We start from the raw sequence: 27,095 nt of genomic DNA, 5'->3' as shown, positions 1-27,095 counted from the left end.
AACTTTTGAAGTAATGTACAGTGATCTTTGCTATACAGACAAACAGCCTCCTTTAAAAATAAACCTTTTAAGTCGTATTTGTTAACATTTTCTGCACATACATCTAAAGTAGATTTCCATGCCATAGTGATCTGGAATAAACTAGGATGCACTTGTGGACAAATTACTCACACCTCCTACCAAATGAAGTAAATGATGGGCGGCATGGTGGCACAGTGGTTAGCACTGCTGCCTCACAGCGCCAGAGTCCTGCATTCAATACCCGCCTCAGGCAACTGACTGTGTGGAGTTTGCACATTTTCCCGTGTCTGCGGGGTTTCCTCCGGGTGCTCCGGTTTCCTCCCACAGTCCAAAAATGTGCAGGTTAGGTGAATTGGCCATGCTAAATTGCCCGTAGTGTTAAGTGAAGGGTTAAGTGTAGGGGTATGGGGGGGATGCGCTTCGGTGGATCGGTGTGGACTTGTTGGGCCGAAGGGCCTGTTTCCACACTGTAGGTAATCTAATCTAAACAACAGGCATCAAAAACTACCTTCTCTGTTACAACTCAGTGATTATGGGAATATAGACAGTGTTGGAATCAGAATCTCTGGCACATGAAAGCATTCAGAAAATCATCTCCAATTAAGTCATAAGTCATGCTGGAATGTTCATTATAACCACAAGGATCTCTCTGTGACTTTGGTTACTTTGTTGACATGTTCAATCCGTAGTTAAAGAAGAAATTCAAAAACAGCTGAATAACAGTTTCAATGAGGCACAATTGAATGTTATGGCTGACCCAGACTTTGTTTTGACCTTTTTAATAAAGAGATGACTGTCAGGCTTGTAAATATCACTGAACTGAAAGATTGACCACCAAGTCAGTCCAAGCTTTGAAAGTACAGTAATTTAAACAAAAACTGCTGGTGGCAGGGATGTTATAATTGCCCTAGGTTTGCATATCTGACAGTGTTTCTTGTTCACTATTGAGTGTTGGAAAATGCATGTGTGTGAGAGAGGGCAAGACAAGTCTTGGTGGCAGTGTTTCTTGATGGTCCAGAAATCTGCTGATAGTCAAGATGAGTCAAAAATAAATGCGAGTTGCCTGCAGTATGTTTGAAATTAGACTAAGGAACTGTCACATCAGTTCTCAAGTCACTTTGTGCTGATGAAGGGCTCTGGCCCGAAACGTCGAATTTCCTGTTCCTTGGATGCTGCCTAACCTGCTGTGCTTTAACCAGCAACACATTTTCAGCTCACTTTGTGCTCAGTCATATTTCTGACGGTATTTTCATCTGGTGTCAGAACACCCACTATTTTAGTAAGGGCATCTTAATGTATTATGGATCTTCACATAATTTTCTGGGGATTCCACAAGCACATAACTGCTTCATTAACCATAGCAAAATAAGCATATGTATTTGTTAAAAGAAGAGTGCTCGATGAAACAGTTTAAAGTGCCCTTTCTGAAGGCTACAAGAGGAATTTATTCATCTGATTATGTTTTGGTATATAGTTAATATACATTAATTCTTACATTTATTAATTCAGGAACCTTTGCAGCAACAATTCGCTCAGTGCCATTATTTTTATCTTGATCAATGGACTGCAATAGGTTTTCCAATTTGAATTTTCTTGCCCTTTAACTTTTAGTGGAGAAACAAGATGATCAATTGGAAGTTACAGATCACTGTGCTGCAAGAGCCTTCCAGTCAGACGTTACAAATGTAAAAGCTGTGCTCCTCTTATGTACAACCATCGAGACCCAAGTGTCTACTCAGCACAAAAGTTAGAACATCAACATTTTAGCAGAACATGATTCTTACTGAGGTTGAGTTGTGTTACATCCTGCAATGTGACTTGCAGCAGAGACCATCCACACTGTCGTTTAAAGGGGCATGCTTTTGGATCAAAAGCTGTCACTGTAAACGAATTCTTCAGTCCTCTGCAAGTCCGAGCTACAATGCCATGATCTGCATCACACTGCATGAGGCAAGGCAGGTCTTGAATCCTCACAATCAAATCCAGAGTCCAAGCCGCAGTGGCTACATGCATGTAGCATTCTGGAGCTATGAATAGTGATGGTACAGGCTCCAAATTTCTTTCATTCACTTGGGCTGACGATGAATCTCTCCTGCTCTCACCAGCTGTGTATGCTGCAAGGCAGATCGATGCTCCACTTGTTAAGTCATCCAGCTTCCTTGGCCTTGTGTTCTGAAGGAGGACTTGAACCTGCAGCTTCTGGCTCAGAGCCAGTGATGCTACCCACTGTCACACAAGACATCCCTGCCCTTGGTAAACATCACCGACACTTGTCATTCTAGAGTGCATAAATATGTAAAGTCAATGATAAATGCCTTCTTTCCTTGAACAACTAATGTATTACTTTTTCTTTATGGACAATTGGATTAAATGTACATGCTATTTGGCCAAATGACAGTATTCTGAAAGGTAGTGAGGTATTATATATTGCAACTGTATATTATCACTTTCTACAAGATTAAAAAGGATTTTGGTCTCTAAATGTTCAGCTGCTCTCCAAACTAAAAGATGTGCTGGCTTAGCACACTAGTTTTTGCGGGTACTCAGTTCATGTTGCCCCCACTTTTGATCAGACCTCCACCTATTCCAAAAACCAACTGTCCATCACTGGGACTCTCACAAACATGGATCACTGAGATGAGGTACTGGATGACCGCTACTTCCATGGATTAGCCATTCAGTATGACAGGTAAATTTCATGAAGTGGTTAGAAGAGGGGAGTGCAATGGTGAAACTACATTAGAAAAACATTTTACTCCTTGGATCTCTTATTTTCTTGCATACATGGGAGAAAACAACGTAACATTTCATACAGAAAATATTTGATTGATTAGCTGTTAAAGAAAATCAAAATCCATTTTGATGACCTGAAAGAGAGAAGGAGAGAGAGGTTTACTATGTACAATACTTTTGTTCTCTCTCTCTCTCTCTCTCTCTGGCCTCCATCATCTCCACCTACCAGATCACTCCTTTCCATGCCCTGTTCACCCTTGTCATCAAGATAAATACTACACTTCCACAGATACTTGCAGTTCTGAAGAAGGGTCACTGGATTCAAAATGTTACACTGACTTCTCTCCACAGATGTTGCTGGGGCTACGGAGTTTCTCCAACAATTTACATTTTTGTTGATATCACATGCTACCCTTGACTTAGCCCCTGATTAAAGGAGCAGGAGAATCGAGGCTGTGATCTCAGCCTGCTTGGCACACCTTCCTCATTCCTGAAGAAGGGCTTATGCCCGAAACATCGATTCTCCTGGTCCTTGGATGCTGTCTGACCTGCTGCGCTTTTCCAGCAACACATTTTCAGCTCTGATCTCCAGCATCTGCAGTCCTCACTTTCTCCCCTGATCAAAGGCCAACTCCCTTGACTTGATGGAGTACTGCTGATGATCATGACAAGTTTCCTGGCTTTGGCCTGTGCTAAACAGCATAGCAATACTGCAGTACAATGAATCTGGTACCTCTGTGTGATGGAGGCAAATACAAAAATGCAAACCGAGGCAGGCATGCTGGAAACATCTAGGTCAGGTCAGAGTGACTGAGCTGTCTGATAACAAATAAACACACCAGTGATGCAGCCTGGTCTAGTCTGTGTGCTGGGTGCATGTCCCTGCATATGGGGTCCTTGCTGTAGCATTGCAGGTAAGAGAAGAAGCTGAATATTAATGAGGTTCGTCATGCCATTAATAAGGTGCTTAACAAGCTTTAATCCTCCTTAAGTGGTGACTCGTGGCTGCCTAGCGAGACACTGGCCTTGTGGCTGCATAGAATATGCAGTGAATTGCTCCCAACATTGAGGTAAGACTTGCCATTATTTGTGTGTTATTCTGCCACAAATCTCACCATAGCCCATGTGGTTCAGGCTGAATAGAACTCTGTCCATTATTTTTTGTTGGGAGTACGTGCATTTTTAGCAGACCATAAATAAACAAGGTCCAAACATTCAAAATGCACTCAAGTACTCAAATATTATCATTATGTTATTATCGCTGTGGCTATAGTTATGCCGCAATTATGCAAAACCCTGGTTAGATCCCACTTGGAATACTTTGAGTAGATCTGGGCATAACACCTTAGGAAAGGATATAATGGTCTTGGCAGGACCATAATGTAGGTTGACAAGATCGATACCTGGATTTGGTGGTTAAGTCACAAGAGAATTTAGAAGGTTAAGGAGCAATCTGGTTAAAATCTTTAAGATATTAACTTGAAAAGATAAGGGTAGATAAAGATAAACTTATTCCACTGGTTGGCAATTCGAGAACGAGGGGGCTTATACTGAGACTTAGGGCCAAACCATTCAGGAGAGATGTTAGAAAGTATTTCTATTTATGATGGGTGGTAGAAGTATGGAACACTCTTCCGGAACAGCAGTGGATGCTGGAATAGTTATTAATTTAAAATCTGAGATAAATGATAGTTAAGCAAAGGTATGAAGGGATATAGACCAAAGGCAAGTATATGGAGTGAGGCCACTAAACAGCAACAATCGCATTGAATGGTGAAGCAGGCTCATGGGGCTGAACAGCTTACTCCTCTTCCTGTGTTCCTGTGAAAACTGGCAATTTTTTAAAGTCAAGAATGTTAACCAACATGACAGCTGTTAGGTAGAAATTGATCACCAACAGTAAAACTGCTGATACTTTGTTATTACTCAGTGGTTTATTGGCCGAGAGTTGTGATGTGCAGTTCAATGTAAATGCAAATCACTCAGCCACTATGTACAATATAAAGTGCTGCCTCAATCTCAGACAATGACACAACCACTGAATAATTTATGTACTAATGTTTTACACGAGACAGTAAACTGCTTCCTCATAACCTGAGCTTTAATCCTACTAAAATGGCTATTTTCAACGTTCTGCTGCCAGTGCGGAAAATACTGTACTCTTTCTTAATTGGTGATCTCACAGACAGTAACTATTCTTCAATATTTGGATTGAATGTGGTGTAACTAGATTTTTAAGCTTCATAATTACTGCTAAACACTCACCGGAAAAAGCTAATTTTAGACACATGGCATGTCAAACTCCTCTATAATCATTCACGAAGATCATTGCTGCTGTAAGCAAAGACATCGCCTTATCTCAGTGCCTGATTTAAATTGCTGTCAGAAAATGGATAATCTGTTACAGAAATCACAGTATCTTTAAGGGAGCTTTCTTTAAAGTCAGCAGTGAGCACAGTTGTTTTGCCACTGACAGATAGTCAAACATTTGAGGTTAGACAGAGATTTTAGAGGGGACTGTTATAACATGGTGGTGGTTATCCCTATATTTTCTGACCTGTAAGTTAGCAACAGCTACAGAGTGGCACTCTCAACATCAAACATGCCAAATCCTCTCACGTTTCAGTGAGAGCACTTTTCATTCTTCAAACTCCAGGAAGTATTGCCCTCCTATTCCATCTGTAGTGACAGAACACTCTCATCTAAAGAATCAACCAAGTGAACATTCATTGCACTCCCCCACATAGAACCCCCAAAGACGAGCATATCTTTCCTTAGACATAAGACCACAAGAAATAAGAACAGCACAGGGCCATTTGGCCCCTCGAGTATGCTCTGCCATTCAAATGGATTATGGCTGATCTGACATTCATCACTTTCACTTTCTTGCATTTTCCTGTAACCTTTGATTCTCTGACTCATCAAGCAAGATTCTGTCTATCTCATTCTTAAATATACACAAGGACTTTGCCCCTACAGTTCTCTGTAGTAAGGAGCTCCAAGGATTTGCAACTCTCAATGAGAAGAAATTCCTTGTTATCTCAGTCTTGAACTGGTGCATCTTTATTCTGAGATTGTGCCCTCTGATCTTGGACTCTCCCATGAGAAGAAACATTCTCTCAACATTTATCTGTCAAGCCCCTTAAGAATCCTAAATGTTTCAAAGCGATCATTTCTCATTCTAGATTCCAGAGAGCAGAGCCCCAACCTGTTTAGCCTTTGTCCATACCTGTACATATCCTTGTGAACCTTCCCTGAACTGTTTCCAATAAAATTACATTGTTTCTTCAATAAGGGGATTAAAACTGCTCACAGTACTCCTGATGTGGTCGCACCAGCACCTTACAGTTGCAGTCAGGATTCATATTCCAACTCCTTTGAAATAAGGGCCAACATTCCATTAGCCTCCTGACTACCAGCTGCACCTGTGTGCATTTTTTCTGTGTTTCATATACAACTACTGCCAAGTCCCTCTGTGTTGCAACTTTCTGCAGTTTTTCTCAATCTAAATAATACTCTGTTCTTTTGTTCTCCCTTCCAAAATGAAGAACATTTTCTCACATGGTACTCCATTTGCTAACTCTTATTTGACCTATCAGCATCTCTCTTAAACTATTTGTATCACTCTCGCAGCTTGCCTTTCCACCTATTTTTATGCTGTCTGCAAATTTGGCCACAGTACATCTGCTCCCTTCCCCCAAGTCACTAGTATATTTTGTAAACAGTTGCCATCCTCGCATTGATCCCTGTGAAACCCAACTAGTTACAGGCTACTGACATGAAAGGAACTCCTATCCCAACTCGCTGCTTGGCCAAGACTCTATCCGTATAGAGCAAAACTATACACAATATTCAAGGTGTAATCTCACTAAAGTCCTGAACAATTCTAACAAAACTTCCTCACATTAAAGCCAACGAACCATTTGCTCTCCCAGTTGTTTGCTGTATTTGCATGTTCTTTTACATGTACAAGGACACTCAAATCCAACTGGACAACAGCATCTAATAGCTTCTCACCATTTCAATAATATTCAGCTTTTCCATTCTTTTTCCCAAAGCAAATAACCTCATATTACATATTACAGCTTTTTGTCCATTCACTTAACCTGTCCATGTTCTTTTGCAGATTCAACTAATAGCGCTTGCCAATCTGAAAATGTTCAATTTACTTCTAACCTGTTTTCTGTTCTTAAATTAATCGTCTAGCTATCCTCAAAATACTTAGCGCTTACTTCGTGCATCAACCTTCACCGCAGCACCTTACTAACGTCCATTTAAAAATCCATATGTATTACGTTCACTAATTCACATTTCCCCTTCTAGATGCATCCTAAAAAAACGCTCAACAGATTTTTGCAGACAGAGTATAATGACCAAGATGACCGGCAGATGGCCTGTTCTAAACAAATGTCACAGATTTGTGAAACATGATTTCCCTTTCATAAGGTCACATTCACTCTGCCTAATCCCATAATGATTTTCTAAGTGCCCTGTTACCAGTTCCTTAATAATAGATTTTAGCATTTTCCTGATGGCTGACATCAGGTCTCCAGTTCCCCATTTCTATCTCCATCCATTCTTCAATAATGGTGTTACTTTAGGCCATCTGCCATGATATTGTATGGGCTGTATCGTAAAATTGTCTTTTTAAAAATGCGTGAAAACAAAGCAAAATAGCGTGGTTTGCTAGGTTCAGTAAGTTTCACCTTGGCTCTGCTATTCAAACATTTCAGTCACATACACGTTCTGGTTTAAATTTGTTTTACACCCAGCTCTAAACTCTGATGGAACTGTGTATGCACTGCCCAATCAGCATCACACATCACGACAGTCTGTGTCAAAAGTGTAGATTTACACTAGCTGTCTGTTGAAGTTTCTTAGCAGTATTTCAGAGAACACAAACCTGGAATTCATCATCTGCCAGAGTATCTGCTTAAAGGGAGCATTGCAGACCCTGAACATCTGACATTCAGCACTGAACATATGCAGGCTGATCAATTCCACTGTGATTTTACAATAAGAATTGCTCCAAACAGGCTCGACAGCAGGATTTTGTCACAGCACAACTAGATGAAAATGCACATGGCAAGTTTACTGAACATAAAGTTTCTTGTAAAACGGCAGCAGAACTCAATCTATCGAATAGCATCTTTGTAAATGAATCCAGGCTTGGACCTTCATTGCAACAGCATTTGGTTGTAAGGGATAAACTGAAAGACCCTGCAGTAATAGCTGCTTCAGAAATTGTGCGGTTTACAGGAAGGATCCCAGGCTTGGGTTCTAAACAAATTTTGAATTCTTTCATCGACCTCATATTAAGTTCAAATTGATCAGTCCATAATTCCTTTTCAAGGAAGCGCGTTCCTCAGTAAAACAAGAGGAATTATTGCAGATAATCATTCAAAGGCACAAAACATATAGATTTGCTGTTTTTAAAGTTAAGCAACAGATCTAGATCTGTCCTGCCACCTTGCAATGCAATATCAGTCTAACCTATCTATCATTGTCTGATAAACAGGCTGATAGTTGGCATGAACATAAAGATAATCTGCTCAATCACCACCCGCTTCTTTCCCCATCTGCCAAATAACAGAAAGAGCAGCAAAAGGGCTAAATTACTTGAAACATTTAACAGGGCTCTAATTTTCCATTTTTATGTGACAGATTGTTGGTCTGCATAAATTGCAATCTTTGGGTATCTGCCACTGCTTCTAATTTGGATATTTAAAAGGAAATTCTGATTCAACAGATGGATGATCATTTCAGAAGAGATTGGGACAAACCAGGATTATTCTGTCTGAAAAGCATGCTTTTCCTGCTCTACAATGGTGCTAAATGGACAATAGAAAATATTGGGCTCACCATGACTGTGCCACAATGGCAGGCCTCACCCCCACCAACCCCAAATACTAGTCAAAAATAACATCAAAGCATAGTCACAATGTTAGCTGTTGAATCATTACAGCTGCCAGGTCACTGGTCCTTGCATTTAATTATCATCAATCATTCTCAGCATTCCTTACTAATTTCCAATGTCACAGGCTGCATTTTTCAATTCACTTCATTATTTAAACACAAACTTCCAAAAATCACACACAAAATCACTACACTTGTCCTCAGTGCAGCATGCGTTGTGTACTATGCCACCCACAGGCTTTGGGCACCATTAAGGTATTAATGGCAACTTTCCAGGTCCAAGCTGCTATGATATCGCTCAGCCTGGAAAAAGACCCAGTTACCAGCAAGGGAAATCTATTAGGGCACAATTCCAGAAGTGAAGGGCTGTGATTACACATCGAGAGCAGCAACATAATTACAGTACTGCTACTCCTGGCCCCACACAAATAATTTTAAGCATGCAGTTTTGGCTTCTCTTCAGCAATATTGCACACTCCATCCATTTCTCCCCCAAAATGACAACTACATTCCTCTTGCATCATGGAAACCTATTTTCTGAATCAGATGAGTGTCTGGGATTTTCCACTGTTTGTTTATGTGATGCCAGTAGCACTAGCCAAGACAAAATTAATTATCTAGCTCTAGATGCTCTTGAGAAGATGGATGGTGAGCTGCCTTCTTAAACTGAAGTCCCTGTGGGAAAGGAACACCCACAGTGTTGATTGGGAGAACACTTCAGGATTTTAACCCAGTGAAAGATTGAGAAGACATTTAACTCCCAAACTTCAGAACAAGGAGCAAGAGTGGACCACTTGGCCCTTCGAGCCTGGTCTATCATTAAATAAGATCATGGCTAATCTAATTTTAAACTTTACATTTCTGCAAACCCTAATAATCTTTCATCCGTTGTTAATCAAGAATTTAAGGTGAATTAGCAGCTGGTGATGATCCCATTCATTTTCTGCCTTTGTTCTTTTAATGGTGGAGATTATGGATGAGGAAAATGTTACTGAAGAAACCATGGTGAGTTACTGCAATAATCTGGTGCACAATGCTGTCACTGTGCAGCACTGATAGAGGACATGAATATGCAAAGTCAATCAAGTGGGCTGCTTTGTCCTGGATTGCACTGAGCTTCTTCAGTGTTGCTGGAGCTGTACTCATCCACTAGTTCAGTATTCCATCACACTCCTGAGTTGTAACTTGTACATAGTGGAAAGGTTTTTGGGACTAAGGTGGAGACTAATTTGTTGCACAATTCCCTGCCTTTGACCTGCTCTTGCAGCCACTGTATTTATACAGCTAGTCTAGTTAGGTGTCTGGTTAAAGGGAATTTCGATGGTTGGAATTCAATTGTGGCAAATCCTGCTAAAAATTAAGGATTGGAATGTAAGCACAGTTATTGGAGATGGTCATTACGTGGGATTGTATGGGGAGAATGATATTTGTCACTAACTTGCCTGAAACACAGAAGTACTATGATGCAGAGGAGGCCATTCAGCACATGTGTCTGTACTGGCCCTCCAGTGAGCATTATGATTTAGTGCCATTTGCCTGCCTTTTCCCCATACCTATTCAATTGTCTCCACATACTTTCAGGCAATGCATTCAAGGCCTGAACCAGTCATTATGTGAAAAAGACTTTTCTCACATTTTGGATTAGTGGTGCTGGAAGAACACAGCAGTTCAGGCAGCATCCAAGGAGCAGCGAAATCGACGTTTTGGGCAAAAGCCCTTCATCAGAAGGGCTTTTGCCCGAAATGTCGGTTTCGCTGGTCCTTGGATGCTGCCTGAACTGCTGTGCTCTTCCAGCACCACTAATCCAAAATCTGGTTTCCAGCATCTGCAGTCATTGTTTTTAACTCATTGATTTTTTTCTCACATTTTGCTTTGTTTACAAATCACTTTAAATTGGTCGCCTCCTCGTTCTTGATTCTTTTATGAGCAGGAACAGTTACTCCATATCTACTCTATCCAGACTTCTATTGATTTTGAAAATTTCAATCACATCTCCTCTTAGCCTTTTTCTCTCAGAGGAGAGCAGTCTCAAGCTCTCCAATCTATCCTCATAACCCTGAGAGGCTGCACTGTTAAAGGTGTTGTCTGTCATTAAATCGAATCTCTATCTGCCATCTCAGGTACCTGTAAATAATCCCACAGCACTACTTTGAAGACAAATGGGGAGTTATCCCTTCTGTTCCAATAAATGTTTATCTCTCAGTCAAAGTCACAGAAATAGATTACCTGGTTATCAATGCATTTCTGTTTTTAGGACTTTTCTTTGCACAAATTGGCTGTTGCTTATCCTGAATTACAACAGTGATTAAATGTGGTATGTACTTTATTGACTGTAAAGTGATTTGGGACATCTAGTCCTAAAAATATTCCATAAATGCAAGCCTTGTTTAGAAATGGAACTGCACGACATTTGAGATTTGATTGTTTTTGATTCACAGAAAGAATTTCAAATAAAAAGATATGTTTAAAGATTGTGTTTAAAAGCAAATTACTTATATGCACATTTCAAGAAAGGCATCGAGATGAGCGGTGTTAGAAATGTAAATGACACAGGCTTTGAAGTTCTTTACTTAAATATTATAAAGGATAAGCAATTTATTCACCAGTCTCAGGAGACACATCACACCCAATGTGCTGGGAGAGTCCTTGTTGGGAATTTTAACTCAACAAGGACTGTCTAACATCAACCTTATTCTTGATTGTCAACACAGGAATATAAAAAGCAGATAGTTCCATTTTTAAGCAGAACGCTGCAAGGGTGATCTGTTGACAGACTCAGCAGATCACAAAATATTTGGAATTATTAAAAGTTATTGGCGGTAGAATTAGTTTCCAACTTCAGTGAGAAAAGAATAAATCAGACAGGTCTGAAAAGGTTGTCTTTATGCTATCACATGCTTTGCACCAATATGTGAAAAATTGAGAACTAATCACCCCCCAATTTCTTACATCAATACCTGATTGAGAAACCTTGTCATGCATAAATTTTGTCTGTATTTTTCAAATGATGCTCCCTTGTTCAATGTGTCCAGCATCAAGCTACAATCATTTCAAACCAACTCCACAGGCGGTACATGTCATTCATATGTTGGACACCAAATTCCTGAAGTGACTTCTCTATTCAAAATTCAGGCATGAAAGCAGAATCAGAGAAGAAGGCAGAATCAGCGGAGAATAGTGGAAATGCGTTGAGGCTATCCTCAAAGCACCCTAAAGAGACCAGTTGGATCCGTCAACACATGGCAGACCACGACCTGTGATTGACTAAAATGGAGAAAGCTGATATGTGAGAAATTACTAAGCACATGTAGAGTCATCATTAACAACGCACAAAGGTAAAGGTGCTGGAGACAGCACACAAACTTCCAACACCCCACCTACCCATTAATCCAGAGAACCAGACAACATTCTGGGAACTTGGGTTCAAATCTTGCCATGGTCAGTGATAGAGTTGGAATTCAGTAAAAATTGGAATTAAGATGACCATGACGCTGTGGCTGTTTGTCAGAAAATCTCACCTGGTTCACTACTGACTTTTAGGGAAGGAAACTGCTGTCCTTACCTGGTCTGGCTCTTGTCAACATGGTTGACTTCTGTCTGCCCTCTGGGCAATTAGGAATGGCTATTAAAGGCTGGCCAAGCCAATGACAGACACACGCCTTGAATGAATAAGAAGAAATCTGCCCTCCCTGCGGCACAATTTGTCAAATGTGCCCTTTATCATTTACGGACATATTAGCCAGCTATCAGAGCAGAGTGCAACCAAACATCCTAAGTCCAAAAGGACCTCCAAGAGATATTTTACTGTAAATGGATTGATATTTCCCATTAGATACAGAGTAATATCAGAGTTTTTTTCCATTTATATATTTCTAGACGGCAAACTAACACAGAGTCATAGATGATGACAGCACAGAAAAATGCCCTTTAACCCTGTAAGTCTGCGCCAGCCAAAAACAACCAACAAACTACTCTAATCCCATTTTCTGGCACTTGGCCCGTAGCCTTGTATGATTTGGTATCACAAATACACAACTAAATATTTCTTAAACATTATGAGGGTTTCTGCCTCCATCAAACACCTAGAGGTAGTGAGTTTCAAATTCCCACCACCCTCTGAGAGGAAAAAAAATCTTTCCTCACATCCCCTCTAAACATCCTGCCTTTACTTGACAATTGATCCCTTCACTAAGGGGTAGAGTCCCTTCCAGTTTACCTAGTGCATGGTGTTATGAAGTTAAAGGCATGTACTGTACCTTTAAGGGAGTGTGAATGTTGTTCTGAACTGAGAGATTAGAAGCACTTTGTGATATGACTAGATGACAGTCACAGAGTATACTGGAAAATTGAAAATTGTAACATTTGGCTGTGAAAGAGATAACTGAGTTTTGGATGCTGTTTTGACAACAATTAAAATTTAAGCAATTAGTTTAAATTATGCCCCAGGATACTAAAATCCAATTGAGCTTGAATTTATTGTTTTGCCAACATTGAACGAATGACACAATCTGATGTTGGAGATATAAAAATGAGGACATGTTGAAAATTGGAGAGAAACAACTGCCATCAAGACAGAAATGCCTGGAGATCTAACACCTTGCTCTCCAAGAAATAAGGAAGCACTCTCTATCAAAGGTACTTTTTCATATTAAACATACTCACAGTAAAAAAAGACGATGACCCAGGGAGGTCTATAGCCGGAACAAAAAAGACACAGAAGATGATAACACTGTGTGGTTTTGAAATTAAGTTGATATAATTTTAATATGTCTTATTGGAACTGCATATTTTATAGATTTGGAGGTAGATAATAAACAGTTAAGAGAAAGGGGGCTTAGAATTGTGAATAATTGTTTAATGTTCACTTTTAGAGTTAAAAAATAAATTGATGTTATTTTCTTTAAATAGTGGAATTTGGGAGTTTGCTGTCACTCCCATTTTAACAGATTACAAAGCGAGGCAAGCTTTTCTGGGTGTTTGGGTTTAAGTAACAGAGGGGTTTATCTCCGTGTCATAACAATGGTAATAACCACCATCCCACTTTGTGCTAATTAATGCATCCATCATTATGAGCCTTCTGAAAGTTAGGAATCAACTTAAGAGAAGCAATTCAAATCAGTCTGGTGTGAAACTTCATGTGAGATGCCAACTCTGCACCAAAGGTAGGAAATTGCATTTATGGAACTAGACTTGGACTTGACTGTCCTGCTGCACTGAATCATTTAAAAACAGATCATCCACCCTTTAAGAAGGCAAGCTAAAATTAATGATGGCTGGTTTAAAAAGCAGGTTTAATTACTGGATGAGAGTACGAGCCCTTGATCTCAACTGCTAGGTGTAAGACTATTGACAATCACTAAGCAATATATCTTACATTGCAAGCTGTGACTCATCACACCAACTTATGTTGACCAAAGTGTTATAAAGAGAGGCTAGATAGACTGGGACATTTTTTGTCTGAACTGTAGACTGAGCGGTGACTTTATGGAGGTTTAGAAAATCATGATTTGCATAGACAAGGTGAATAGCAGACGTCTTCCCTAGGATAGGGGAGTTCAAAACTCGATGGCATAGGTTTAAAGTGAACATGGAAAGATCTGAAGTGGACCTGAGGGCCAACTTTTTCACACAGAGCATGATGCGTATGTGGAATGTACTGATAGATGCAGGTACAGTTTAAAAATTAAAAAGACATTTGGACAGATACATGAATAGGAATGGTTTAGAGGGATCTGGATCAAATGCAATCAAATGGGAGTAGCTTGTTTTAGAAAACCTGATCGGTGTAGACTGAAGGGTCTGTTTCCGTGCTGTATGATTCTATGACTTTAAGTTCCTGATGGCAGATCCAATTTAAGATTGATTGGCCCCAATATTTACGGGGCCAGAAGAGACAGCAGAAACAACAGTTAGAAGTACAGGGAACATGGAGCTCTAAGTACAGTAGAAAATCTCATTCGGAAGGGAATTGTGTGAAGAGACCCAATGAGTAGATCACATGGGAGGAGGGGATCATTTGGAAAGCATGGATCGGTGGGAGGGGGGGGAAACCAAATTCCAGTTGGGGATAGGGGGGTTTGGAAATCTTGAAAAAGGGGGACATGATTCTCATTGTAAATGAGGAGAAAACTAGGGAGCAGGGAGAAAATCCTGGAAGACAGGAGAAGATACCCAAGAGTCATAGAGTCATAGAGATGTACAGCACAGACCCTTCAGTCCAATGCTGATCAGATATCCTAAATAAATCTCGTACCATTTGCTAGTATTTGGCCTATTTCCCCTAACTCTTTCATATTTGTGTACCTATCCAGATGCCTTTTAATTGTCGTAACTGTACCAGCCTCCTCCACTTCCTCTGGCAGCTCACTCCAGACACACACCACCCTCTGCATGAAACTCAAAACTCTGCATATAGGTGCAGCATGTACTTAAAAAAACAAATAGAATTCTGGCCTTTATTGCTGGGGAGTTGAAAAAGAGGGGAGTCTTGTTACAACCGTACAGGATGTTGGTGAATTGCACCTGGAATAACATGCAGTTTTGGTCCCACATTTAAAACCGGATACAGCTGGAGACAGATCAAAAGCAATTTACTTGGTTGACCCCTGGCAAAAAGGGCCTGACTTATCAAGACTGGCTAATCTGGTTATGCCTTTATTCATTAGAGTGAATGAGAGGTGATCATATTAAAGTATTCAACATTCTAAGGGAGTTTCACAGGAAAGATGCTGAATAGGCCATTAAGACCCTCAACATGCCCTGCCAATTAAACAGGATCGTGCCTGATTTGCCCCATGCTGAACTCCTCTTTCATGCCAGCTCAGCACACCCGTTAATGTCCTCATATCTCAAACCTTATCAAGCTCCTCTATAGATACATCCAATGATCTAATCTCCACAACTCTCTGGGGTAAAGAATTATAGACATTCACTAGCCTCTGAGAGAAAAAAAAATCCTTTGCATCTTGGTTTTAAATGATTGTCCCTTTATTCTGTAACTGTGTACCATAGTTCAAGATTCTCTGTTTGATGGGAACATCATCTTCTGCTTCTATTTTTAATGTTTTTTCAAGTCAAAATATGCTACGACCAATTACCATACCTGTACAACAAGCTGGGAACACAGTACTGAACTGGAATAAAACATGAAACTTCTCCTTGTCTGAATCCCTGTATAACTATGCAAAGACTGGTTGGTAACAGCTGTACCAGCAGCTCATGTACAGGATTATTCTCCTTTGCTGCTTTGTAAAAGCAGATTAGTGCAGACTTTCTTTCATTGTAATGAACCTTGTAAGGATCAGAAATGTTTCATCAATTTCAATCATGATAGCAGCCCGCATTTCTAGCACCTATAGGCAGCCAACCTCCTCCTCTCAAACTGTCATTAGCACAAAGAAAAGCAATAACTACAGCACTGAAACTATTACAGACCGTCATACTTCCTCAAATGGTCATGCTTCAAGTGAGCAATAAATCAGAAACTGTGTTTTCTAACACTTCAAGCCTCATTCAGATTCCCATACTGTAAGTCTGGCAAACCATCAGTTTTAACACTTATCACACAGAAAGAATAACATCAAAACCAAGTCAAACAGAATGTATCACTGCACTAACAGTTACATGCTTTGTTGGGTCAAGATGAGCCACCTTTGAAGCCATTTCTTAAAAAAAATCCAATAGTCAAACCATCAACTGATTGACTACATAATTCTACTAAGAATGACAATAAAGTTCAGAACGCTTAACAGAAATATATTTGCAATCATATAACATTTTGGTTCCATTTGGTTTGTTGCCTTCTGAAACACGACCTTTTTGAACCAATTTTTTTCACTGTTGTATGTTACACTGCATTGGTACCAGATGACTGTTTATGAATATTGGGGTTTTAAGCTAAATAGTACTAGCTTTCTGGGAGTGGAGAAGAAATAAGAGATAGATGAAATAGTGTATTGTGTAAGATGTAATAAATACATTTAAAATATCACATTTCACATTTAATCATCTGCACTCTTAGGTGACTCAAATCAGATTCAAAAATTGGATACAAGCTATGATGGATTCTATAAGTTAACAGACTCTCAAACTATCATGGCACAAAGGCCTTAAATATTGGCCTTTCACCACTGCACCTTGATGGCAGCAGCCTCAAGCTTTAGTGCATACCTCATCACATAGTCCTGGAGCTTTGAATGTACCGGAGAAAATGAGATGAGAGAAATAGATTAGAGGAATTAATGGACATGAAACTATTGCAATTTAGTGAGGACAGGGATGCTGGATAAGTGAAGCTGGGTGTGGAGTGGGATACAGACAATGGGATACAGTGACATCTTTTTTGAATGAGATACCATTTTTTAGCATTGGAGAATGGGAAGCTTACTTCAGAGTCTAATGGATATTCAGAATGCAAATGAATACAAAGGTTCAATCTAACACAGGAGGGACATGAAGCTGGCAATGAGGATATGACATGTGTGACAAGGGTAATGGCTTTGACCATTCCAAAACTTAGTCAGAGAAAATTGGGGCTGGGAGTAATGGGATGAACTTATTAACCTTAGTGATAAAACCTACAAACCCCCCCCACTTGTTTGAGATGGGGGTGGAAGTACAGAGGAGAGATGTGAGGAAGCAAAAGTACAAAACAGATAACACCCATAGGCCGTGGAAGGACCAAGACAAATATTACTAAGCCTTGTTGCTGGCTATGAAGAAACAAAACCTCACAGCTATTCAAAAAAATGGAGGTCAAGCTTAAGAAATTGGACTATGTGGTTCAAAGACCAATTTGAAGGATGCACAAAAGAATATGTTGGAGCTACATGAGAAGTGGAGTGGTGACAAAGGATTTAGTCTCAATTTACAGTCTTCAGATAATGAAATTCAAAAATCACAAGATTTGTCAACAAGCAAGGGTCTTTCTTTACATTACCCACATTGAATCAACTGTGCCATCTTTTAACATGCAAACACAGTGAAATTTACTCAACATGAAAAAGGAGATTTACCACAACACATCACAGAGGGCAAAGCCATTAGTAGTGAAGCAAATTTTTATTTATGAGTGAAGGAATGGTAAAATTCTACATAAATTGTATTTGGGGTCCTAGCTGCTACATGTGTTTGGTTGATATGAGTTAACTACTGTGGCACTGCCAAGATAAATTGTTTAATATATATTTTATCGAATATAACAAGATAGTGATTGACTGTTTGGAATGCTTTAATTTGGATAGTATTTTTGAAAACTTATCCCTTTGGTGATAACTTTTTCTTTTTGAGGGGAGAAGTTACAAAACAGAAGTTTTACAAAATTGTTGTATATTGAGACTGTGTACTTAATTTAGGGTAAAATGGAGAAATGAAGGGCACTGTGTGGCCTGTTCCAAATTCTAATGACAGCAAAGCTGGATGGATACTGTACCAGGGATTGTGAATCATAGAAACAGAGTGACAAAAGAAATAGGTGCAGAACTAGGTCATTTGATCCTTCAAGCCTGCTCAACCATTCACTGTATACATGGCTGAATTCATTACTCTGTTCCCTTTTTCCCCTTATAACCTTTGATTCCTTTAGCCCTAAGAACAATATTTAACTCTTTCTTGAAAGTATTCAATGCTTTCCCTTAACCACTTTCTGTGGCAGAGACCCCCAGAGGCTTATCAGTCTGACTGGTGAATCAATTCCAATATGTATTTGACTACTACCACTGTTGGCAGTGCATTCCAGCAGTTAGTTGGCTAGCAGTTTAATGGGATTCAGATGAAGGAAGCTGAAAGTAATCACTCAGACAAGATGAGCTTGGAGAGGGCATGTTGGAAGGTAGGATAGAAATTAGAGAAGGTATCGGGTGCAGTGTTTTTGTTAATTTTACTGTTAAAGTCTATAGGCTCCTCACTTGTTGGAGATTAGGGTGGAGGGTAAGCAAAGGTAAGACCCATAACAGGAGGAATGGCTCTTGGAAACATTATGATCAAGCAATGGTGGAGGAAAAGAGTGGCCCAGCGGTCCAAAATCTGTAAAAAGTGTTATGGCCAATGAAAGACCCAAAATTACAAAGTTGAGAAATGAGAAGAAGTTTATAATGACATTTCTCAGGAGAGCACAGAAGAAACTGGAAGTAGAAAGAGTAATGGGTTATGTGAGAACCATCAACGTCACTTTACAATGTTTTTTTTAATTAGATTAGACTTACAGTGTGGAAACAGGCCCTTCGGCCCAACAAGTCCACACCGACCCGCCGAAGCGCAACCCACCCATACCCCTACATTTACCCCTTACCTAACACTACGGGCAATTTAGCTTGGCCAATTCACCTGACCCGCACATCTTTGGACTGTGGGAGGAAACCGGAGCACCCGGAGGAAACCCACGCAGACACGGGGAGAACGTGCAAACTCCACACAGTCAGTCGCCTGAGTCGGGAATTGAACCCAGGTCTACAGGCGCTGTGAGGCAGCAGTGCTAACCACTGTGCCACCGTGCCACCCAATGTTCTTGACTGGATTTACATAAATGGCATGCAAGAGTGAAAACTGTATTCCTGTTTTTAAAAAGGCATCCACATTGCAATTCTGAACTATACTTCAAAACGTGAGTGGTTTTGCAGCAACTGTATTGATCTGAGTTCCATCACTTTATATATAACTATAGCTGAGTTCCAAAACAGTTTCATTTTGGCAATGTATCTGGGCTGTTAAATGACTTTCAATCATTTTGTCAGTGCAAATACATGTAATAAAAATAAAACTGAGACTCATTATTCGATCATTCTGCACATACTGTACTTGGACATTGAGGTCAATAAATTCAAGCAACCTCTTAATTAGGAGTCAGTTGGCTGGACAACTGTTTTGTGATGCAGATTGATGCCAATAATGCAGGTTCAGTTACCACACAAGCTGAGGTTACCATGAAGGTTCCACTTTCTCAACTTTGCCCCTTGCATAGTGATCCTCAGCTTAAACTCACCATCAGTCGTCTGTATGGTCCTCTGGGACTTCAGTTTTATCCCTACATGACATGCATAATTCTTAAGAATAAAAAGCTGTTAAAGACATTTAAATACAATAGTCATATAATTTTCATTTATGGAAGTATTAAATCAAAATACCAAATGTCCAGTACCTGCAGAATTGAAAACTTTTCAGAAAACTTGAAATAGGTTTTTACAAAAATACTAGCAACAAAGTAAACAAGAATGTTCTTGAAGTTGGGATAGCTTTTCATTCGACATCCAAAGATTTCTTGTTGAATATTAACTATCATTATCCTTCCAGCATACTTTCGACATTCTACACGGGATTGTTGGAAGTATGACGGCAACCTAGCAAAGAACAGCATGGCGGGCGGGATGGCAACTGTAGGACAGGGAGAACGTCTTTCAGTTTTATTAGCAGCATTTGTGTGTCCTGCTCCCAAACCTTGACCTAAATACATCCCAGGATGATGATGCTTTTGTCTAAAATCATGTACAGTGTACATCCTATTCCCTGACATTATTACAATTTATAACTATTTGTATCAGCAGAGTATTCAGCTGGTGTAAGTGCATCCAAACAACAATAAAGTATGGATTTTACTATCAATTGCAGCATTGTAGAAAGCCTCAGTCAAAGCAATATTACTCTAACAGTGCAGATTTACCAATCACATTCAAAAAGGAGCAATGCCAGTCTGCTCCAATGGGTGAAGAGGGGATACTGGAGCCAGGGAGATGGGCATCTCAAGTCAGATTCAGACTTAGAAAACAGTCAGCCTAAAGTGTTTAATAAGAAGCACCCAGTGGAAGGATCAAGAGGTCTGTTCGAAAGCTTTTTTTTGGCTGCCTGAGAATAATGAAATATGAAGCAATAAAGACGTATGAATCAAAATCAGCCTGCTGACAACAGTCAGGAAGAATGTTACATAATAACAGTGGCATGATAGCAAACAATACAATTGTTCACAGGACACATTTCAAATTAATGGGTATTTGTGGGTAAATTTCAAAATATCTCACTCAAAGTAATCAAGTAATCAAATAATGTTGCAAAATGACTAACTTACATTCTGGTAGGAAGAATAGTTTTCAATTTTTTCATGGACAATGGTGCCAATCCTTCTGACCCAGGGTAGAAAAATGCACCATTGAATTTAAATCTCATCATGAATTGGTTAAGGGTTTAAACAGCCTCTTCTCATCTGCCCTGCATAACTGTACTTTGTAACATCAGTTGAAAACTCTCATGCAACAGTTCAGCCAACTTATCCCAGAAGTAATGGAATCATAATTAGCCAAATTCTCAAAGTTTAGATTAGTTAATCTCAGAGGGAGCAGCAGTTGCAATGCTATAGTTAATTCCTGTGTCCCAAGGTATGAACAGGAAATTATTAGGTTCCTACTGCAGATCGTTAACCAATGACTGGTGCTCAAAACATGGATGGACAGTTATCCAAGTATAGGTAGGCTCACGTTTCACCACAAAATTTCCTATGATCAAATAGCTTGCTGACAATTAGTACTTAACCGAATATGACATTGGGAAAAGTGCCTGAGAGCATTTGACATCTGTGCAACTGGCAGAGTAAAGCTACTTCCTTACGGCAATCCTGTATTTTATCTATCAATGCTTACGGTAACAAAGCTATCTCTTAGAAGTGTTAAGATCCATTTCAACTATATGTCAAAATGTTTAAGGAAATTCCTGATGAGAAATAACAGTATTCTGTGCAATCTCTTCAGAAAATTTACAGGACACTGTTCAGCAATATGCTCTGAAATGTAGAAATGGTCTGGTGCATATACTAATGCCAAGCAATTTTGTAAGCATTTCTCCAGAATAAAACATTATTTCAAACTGAATTGCAATGAACAAAGAAGGCTCCATACTACATAAATTGATTTCATCCTTAAATACTGAAATAAATTTTACAAGATTGGCCAGTGAGTTAAAAGTAGATTTTTGTATGCCACTGCAGTACAGTATCAGATAATGTAGGTAGTGGGAATGATGGTGGTAACAAAGGAGATAGTGAGCTTTCAAACTATTCTCAAAAAGCACAATGGAAAGCTTCAAATTAATTAACGTGATGAAATACAAAATCAGGTGTTCACACATGCCAGCAAATAAGACAACTTGCCCTCCATGTGACTCAAATGATGCAAATAATGAACCGGACCCATTATTCCTGTGTCACACACAGCACAATCACTAGGAGCAGATGGTGACAGCTCCACCACTAAGTAATAAATCATATGCCCTGTAACCTTGAGACAATCCACTGTGTGCACTTTTAATTGCATTACCGAGATTAATATCTGGACGTTCTCTCTACACTATCCACCAAAAGAAATTGAACACAATAATAATTAAATCATATGTAATTAAGATTAAAAATAACTTAATTCTGAAAACATCAAGGTTTAAATTTGTATGTCAATTCTACATGTCATACATTACAGCATCTGGAATCCATGTTGAAATATACAGAAATACCAGAACCTGGTTTTTCACATTACTATCCATTTTACTATCAGTTGAATATAAACAAATTGAAAGAAAAAACAAAACAAACATTAAAACAAAATACTGCAGTTTCAAAATACTGAAGTTCTAGAGATACTCAATATGTCCCAAGCGGTTGGGCCGAAGGGCCTGTTTCCACACTGTAGGGAATCTAATCTGATCATCCATGGAAAGAGAAGCTGAGCTCATGGGTAGTATTTTACTGCTTTAATCGTTTGGCGTTGGTGGGCATTGCCTAAGCCATCAGTTGGCAGACCTTCCAGTTGTTCTTTCCCAGAGTTATCCAATTAACAGCCAACCTCTAGATTTGCTGTTCAGTTAGGAGAGTTTTTGTGGTGGGAGGGAAGGAGTTGTCAACTTAATGCAACAATGAAGGATATCTAATGAGCCTTGGCACAACTGTGATCCTTTATTACTGCATTAGTGACATGCCCCTCCCACCCACCACCGTGACCTGCATAGGTCTTTATCTGCATGCAGCACTAGTTTGTCTTTCATTACCCACAAATATATTGATGGTGATGCGCCAAGAGATCAGGGAGAAAGAAAAGTATTCCTCAGTGGAAGAGCATCAGTCTGAGAAAGCGCCATCACACGAACCATGCAAAACCTCCCACCAGCACAGATACACACACCTCCACTGGTCCAGCTCTAAAAAGACAGATAGAGTGACACAGAGTGAAACAGAACATATGAGCCACTGTTGAAGGCAGGGATGTGCAAGTGAGAGAGAGTACCAGAGGACCATAGACTCCTCTTTCAATAGGAAGAGGTAACTGATGGTGCCTTTAACTTGAGAATCACACCTCGGGAGAGGGATAAGATTAAGAAAGCAAGGTTATCCCAGTGACTTTAGCTAACAAAGCAAGGCAGTATAAGTTGAACAGTAGGTCACTAGGAAACACAGAGGATCAAAGGGATCTTGATGTGCAATCCTTGAAGGCACAGAACAAGTAGACAAGGTGGCTAAGAAAGCATATGGAATACTTACATTTATTAGTCAAGGTATGGAATACAAGAACAATGAGGCTATGATGGAGCTGTATGTAACATTACATAGGCCACAGCTAGAGTACTGCATGCAGTTCTAGTAGCGATGCTGTAAGAAGGTTGCGATTTCACTAGAGGGAATCACCAGGATGTTGTCAGGGCTGGGGTGATTAGCTATGAAAAGACACCAAGTAGGCTGTTTCTTTTTCCTTACAACAAAGAGGGTCAAGGGGGGAATGTGATAGAGATGTACCAAGATCTGAGAGGCATTGACAGAGTAGATAGAGAGAAACTTTCCCCAATAGTGGAGGTATCAATAACCAGGGCGCACAGTTTTAATGAAAAGAGCACAGGGGTTAGAGGAAGTTTGAAGATAAAGCTTTTCACCCAGAGCATTGTGGGTATCTGGAAGGTTCCCACCCTCAAGTACTTGAAACACCATAGCATGCAAGATTACAGGCAAAGCGCTGAAAATGGATGACTGGTGTATTCATGATAGGCTGAAGGGTTTTTTCTCATACTGTAAAAACTCAATGACTTGAAAGCAATTGAGGGCTTTGGTCATTTTGATAGGCTTGGGCAGTGGGTGTCTACTGGTGCCTCTTCCTTTGACAGCATGCAGAGGTCTGTGACCACAAGCTGTGGGAATCACTGGGGCACTTTGACTAAGAGAGGTCCAGGAAGCTGACACTTAGCCTAGAGAGTACTGAGTGCGATACCTCAGTGATTTGTAGCTCAGGTTGTGGTTCAGGTTGTAAGTTTGCTCACTGAGCTGGAAGGTTTGTTCTCAGATGTTTCGTCACCATGCTAGGTAACATCATCCGTGAGCCTCTGTTGAAGCACTGATGTGCTGTCCCACTTTCTAATTATGTGTCTTGTTGTGGTGGATGATATCACTTCTGGTTTCTTTTTCTGAGAGGTTGGTAAATGGGGTCCATATCAATGGCGTTCCAGTTTGATAGCCAGGTCTCAAAGGAATTCCTGTGCGTGTCTTTGTTTAATCTGTCCCAGGATGGATGTATTATTCCAGGATGGATGTATTGTCCCAGTCGAACTGGTGTCCCTCGTTGTCTGTGTGTAAGGATACTAGTTATAATTGATTCTGTCTTTTTCTTCAACTAGCCATCAAAAGACACGACCAACTATCACTAGTATCCTTACACACAGATAAGGAGGGACACCAGTTCAACCGGGACAATACATCCATCCTGGGACAGGCTATACAGTCGCCTTTCTTCTATGCACAGGCACATGGCTGCACAATCTCACAAATAAGACAGGGGCCACTTGTCCCTCAGTGGTGTCTGAGTCACTTCAGAGATGCGATATCAAGTCGCTATCCTCATACAAAATCGAGTTTAGCCTGAGGGACCTATTCCTTTCAGCATCAGCATCTGACTGCTCCTGACCTTTCAACGCCACACCTAAGTGCCTCAACTGGCTTCCTGCTACAGTGCCAATTCAGTTCTGGGAAAGCCACATTGGGATTCCCAACATAATTTACTTCCTGCAATTTTCCAAACATAAATCCTCCTCCACCAGTCTAGGAAAATTCCCCTCCGTGTTTCGGCAAGATATCTTTTCGTTATATGAAACTGGAAAGGCTAACACCATTTCCTTCTCCACAGATGCTGCCTGACCTTTTGAGGGATTGCAATATTTGTCTTCACTCAAGTGTGCTGCCACTTTCCTCAATACATGCCACCACTTACCCACACATTGCATCTATTCTTCAAGCTGCCAAAAAGGTAATTGATAATATAATACCTTGTTTATTTTTAAAACCTCTGCAAATAAACTGACCTAGAGTTGAAAGCTTCAGGTGATACAGTAACTGCAGCATAAACTGAGCCACTCATTTTTACCCACTCATTGATCCACCTGTTTGTCACCCGAGTTCCTGTTTCTCTAAAGGAACAGGCTTTGGCGGTGGAGCCCTCCCTCAGGGAGCTGATAACCTTAGCACATTGTTTAAGAATCAGTTGGTTATATTCCATTTCACAGGAAGCCTTCATCCACCTCAGTGAAACTTTCAGGCACTTGCCCAGAAAGCTGTCTAACTCTTGAGTAGGGGAATCTATTTCTGTCAGTTTGACACAGGCTGATGCAGGTTCACATTTTATAACTGTCTGCTATTCTCTGAAACATGGACATGCAGAGATATCGTCGCAGACACGAATACAATCGCTTTCCTGAGAGTCCAGAAGAACATACTGAAAATTAACATTGGACCACTTGGAAGGGGAAGAATGAGACTGGAATATCAAAAGGGGAGCGAAATCAAGAACCTTTACATAAATTAGACAAAAACTGTGAGCTGATCTGGGAGATTGTATAAAGTCCGTGACAATAGTGAATAATCCCAAATTGGAAGCTGCTCCTTTCAAAGGGTTTAATGAACAGATGAAGCCCTAGATTTACGCCTGTCATAGTCTCAAAACAGTAAATGACACAGCAGATAATGTAGACTGGAGTGACAGAAATACAAAGCCAGCACATTACCTTCCCTGGAGAGCTCCGGTTACTGCCTGTGGGATGCTCTCTCGTTGTTGTCCCCAGAGCTGCTGGAGCAGGACACGCTGCACTCCCTCCGGAGGGGAAAGACGCAGGGCCAGAGGTAGGGGTCGACCTGCCGTTCCTCGGCCTCTGTTTAATGCCATCCAACAGCCTCACCAGCAGGATGTTGGCGGGCAGCTCGTCCACGCCACAGTCCACCAGGATCCGGCACTCGGGACAGCGCAGCTCGCTCCTGGAGCTGACAATCTTCTCCAGGCAGCGCTTGCAGAAGGTGTGCTGACAGGGCAGCACCCTAGCAGTAGCGTCCAGCCTTTCCAAACACACCGAGCACTCCAGCAAGTCCAGCAGGGAAGACTCGTCCATCTTCAAGCATGGGTCAGGGGAGAGGGGAGGGCAGAGGGGGGAGAGAATGGGGACAGTGCTCTCCCTTACTTACATTCCACCCCCCCACCTAACCAGCTGTTGACTGACACGCTGCATTCCTGCCCCCCATTCCCCTCCCCCCCCCCTCTTTTGGAAATAAAAGTCAGAACCCAACAGCAGCAGCAATGTGCTGCATCTATCTGAGTGCGGGCTGCCAGCGCATCCCCATCTCCGACTGACACAGCCTTGAAAGTCTCCCCATGCAGACTGAACCCCCCCTCCTGAACTCCCAGGGCTCAGACCAGGGGGCTGCAACATAAATACAAATGGAAAGAGAAATGAAGCAAAAGCATCTGACTTAGCTGTTCCCCCTCCCAACCTCTTCCTTGACACTTTCAGATCTTACCTGGTCAGGTTCGCTATTCACGTTTTTAACAGAAATAAAACTGCTCCCCCACCCGCCCACCCCCCTCCCTCTGACTCCAGACGAGAAGTTTGTGTCTACATTGCACTCAGCGTGATCAAACAGCGGCTGCCCATTTCCAAGGCACTTGAACCCTCCACCGAAACGAGTTAATTCTGAAACCTTTGCCTCCCCCTCACTCCAGGAAGACGGCAGATCCTCACACCAACACCGAGAGAACAGTTGCCAGGCGAGGGAAGGTTCTGCCCATGACCACAGGCTGGGAGCCGCATCCAGCCAAGCCCCCGCCCGAGCTGCTGGGACCTGCGGTTCAGGGGGGGACGAGCACACACACACACACACACACAGCGATCCCGCTCACTTCAAACTACTTCAGCGGACTCGCCACTCCTGGGGGCTGAGCAGGAAACCTGTCCACACAGCGGCTGAGAGGAGCGCTGCTCCCTTCAATCTGTCAATTCCTCTCTCCCTCCCCTCCTCCTTTTTCCCCCCCTCCCCCCTCCCCTCCCCTGCCCCCCAGCCTCCGCCGTGTCGGTTCCTTTCTCCCCAGCCCCGCAGACAGCGTCAGTGAGGGACGGAAATGCGTGCCACTCAGACAGGCTGCTGCAAGACCAGG

The 27,095-nt window shown here is 41.0% G+C and overlaps 1 protein-coding gene across 3 annotated transcripts in view; it reads right to left on the bottom strand.

Annotated features, from left to right (window-relative positions):
• LOC132816445 (E3 ubiquitin-protein ligase SH3RF3-like) overlaps positions 1-26,500 on the bottom strand; it is a 370,186-nt gene extending 343,686 nt beyond the window's left edge. Inside the window, exon 1 of one of the 3 annotated variants that reach the window (XM_060826038.1) lies at positions 25,678-26,500. In XM_060826038.1, coding sequence (XP_060682021.1) covers positions 25,678-26,055 — 378 coding nt within the window. In that variant the 5' untranslated portion in view covers positions 26,056-26,500. The remainder of the gene's footprint in view (positions 1-25,677) is intronic. The other 2 variants (XM_060826037.1, XM_060826039.1) reach the window with 2 other exon arrangements.
• Between the last annotated feature and the right edge of the window lie 595 nt (positions 26,501-27,095).

Source organism: Hemiscyllium ocellatum, chromosome 6 (assembly GCF_020745735.1).
Source record: "Hemiscyllium ocellatum isolate sHemOce1 chromosome 6, sHemOce1.pat.X.cur, whole genome shotgun sequence".
Taxonomy (NCBI): domain Eukaryota; kingdom Metazoa; phylum Chordata; class Chondrichthyes; order Orectolobiformes; family Hemiscylliidae; genus Hemiscyllium; species Hemiscyllium ocellatum.
Note: the sequence above shows the minus strand (reverse complement) of the source record. Positions and strands in the feature narration are given on the sequence as shown.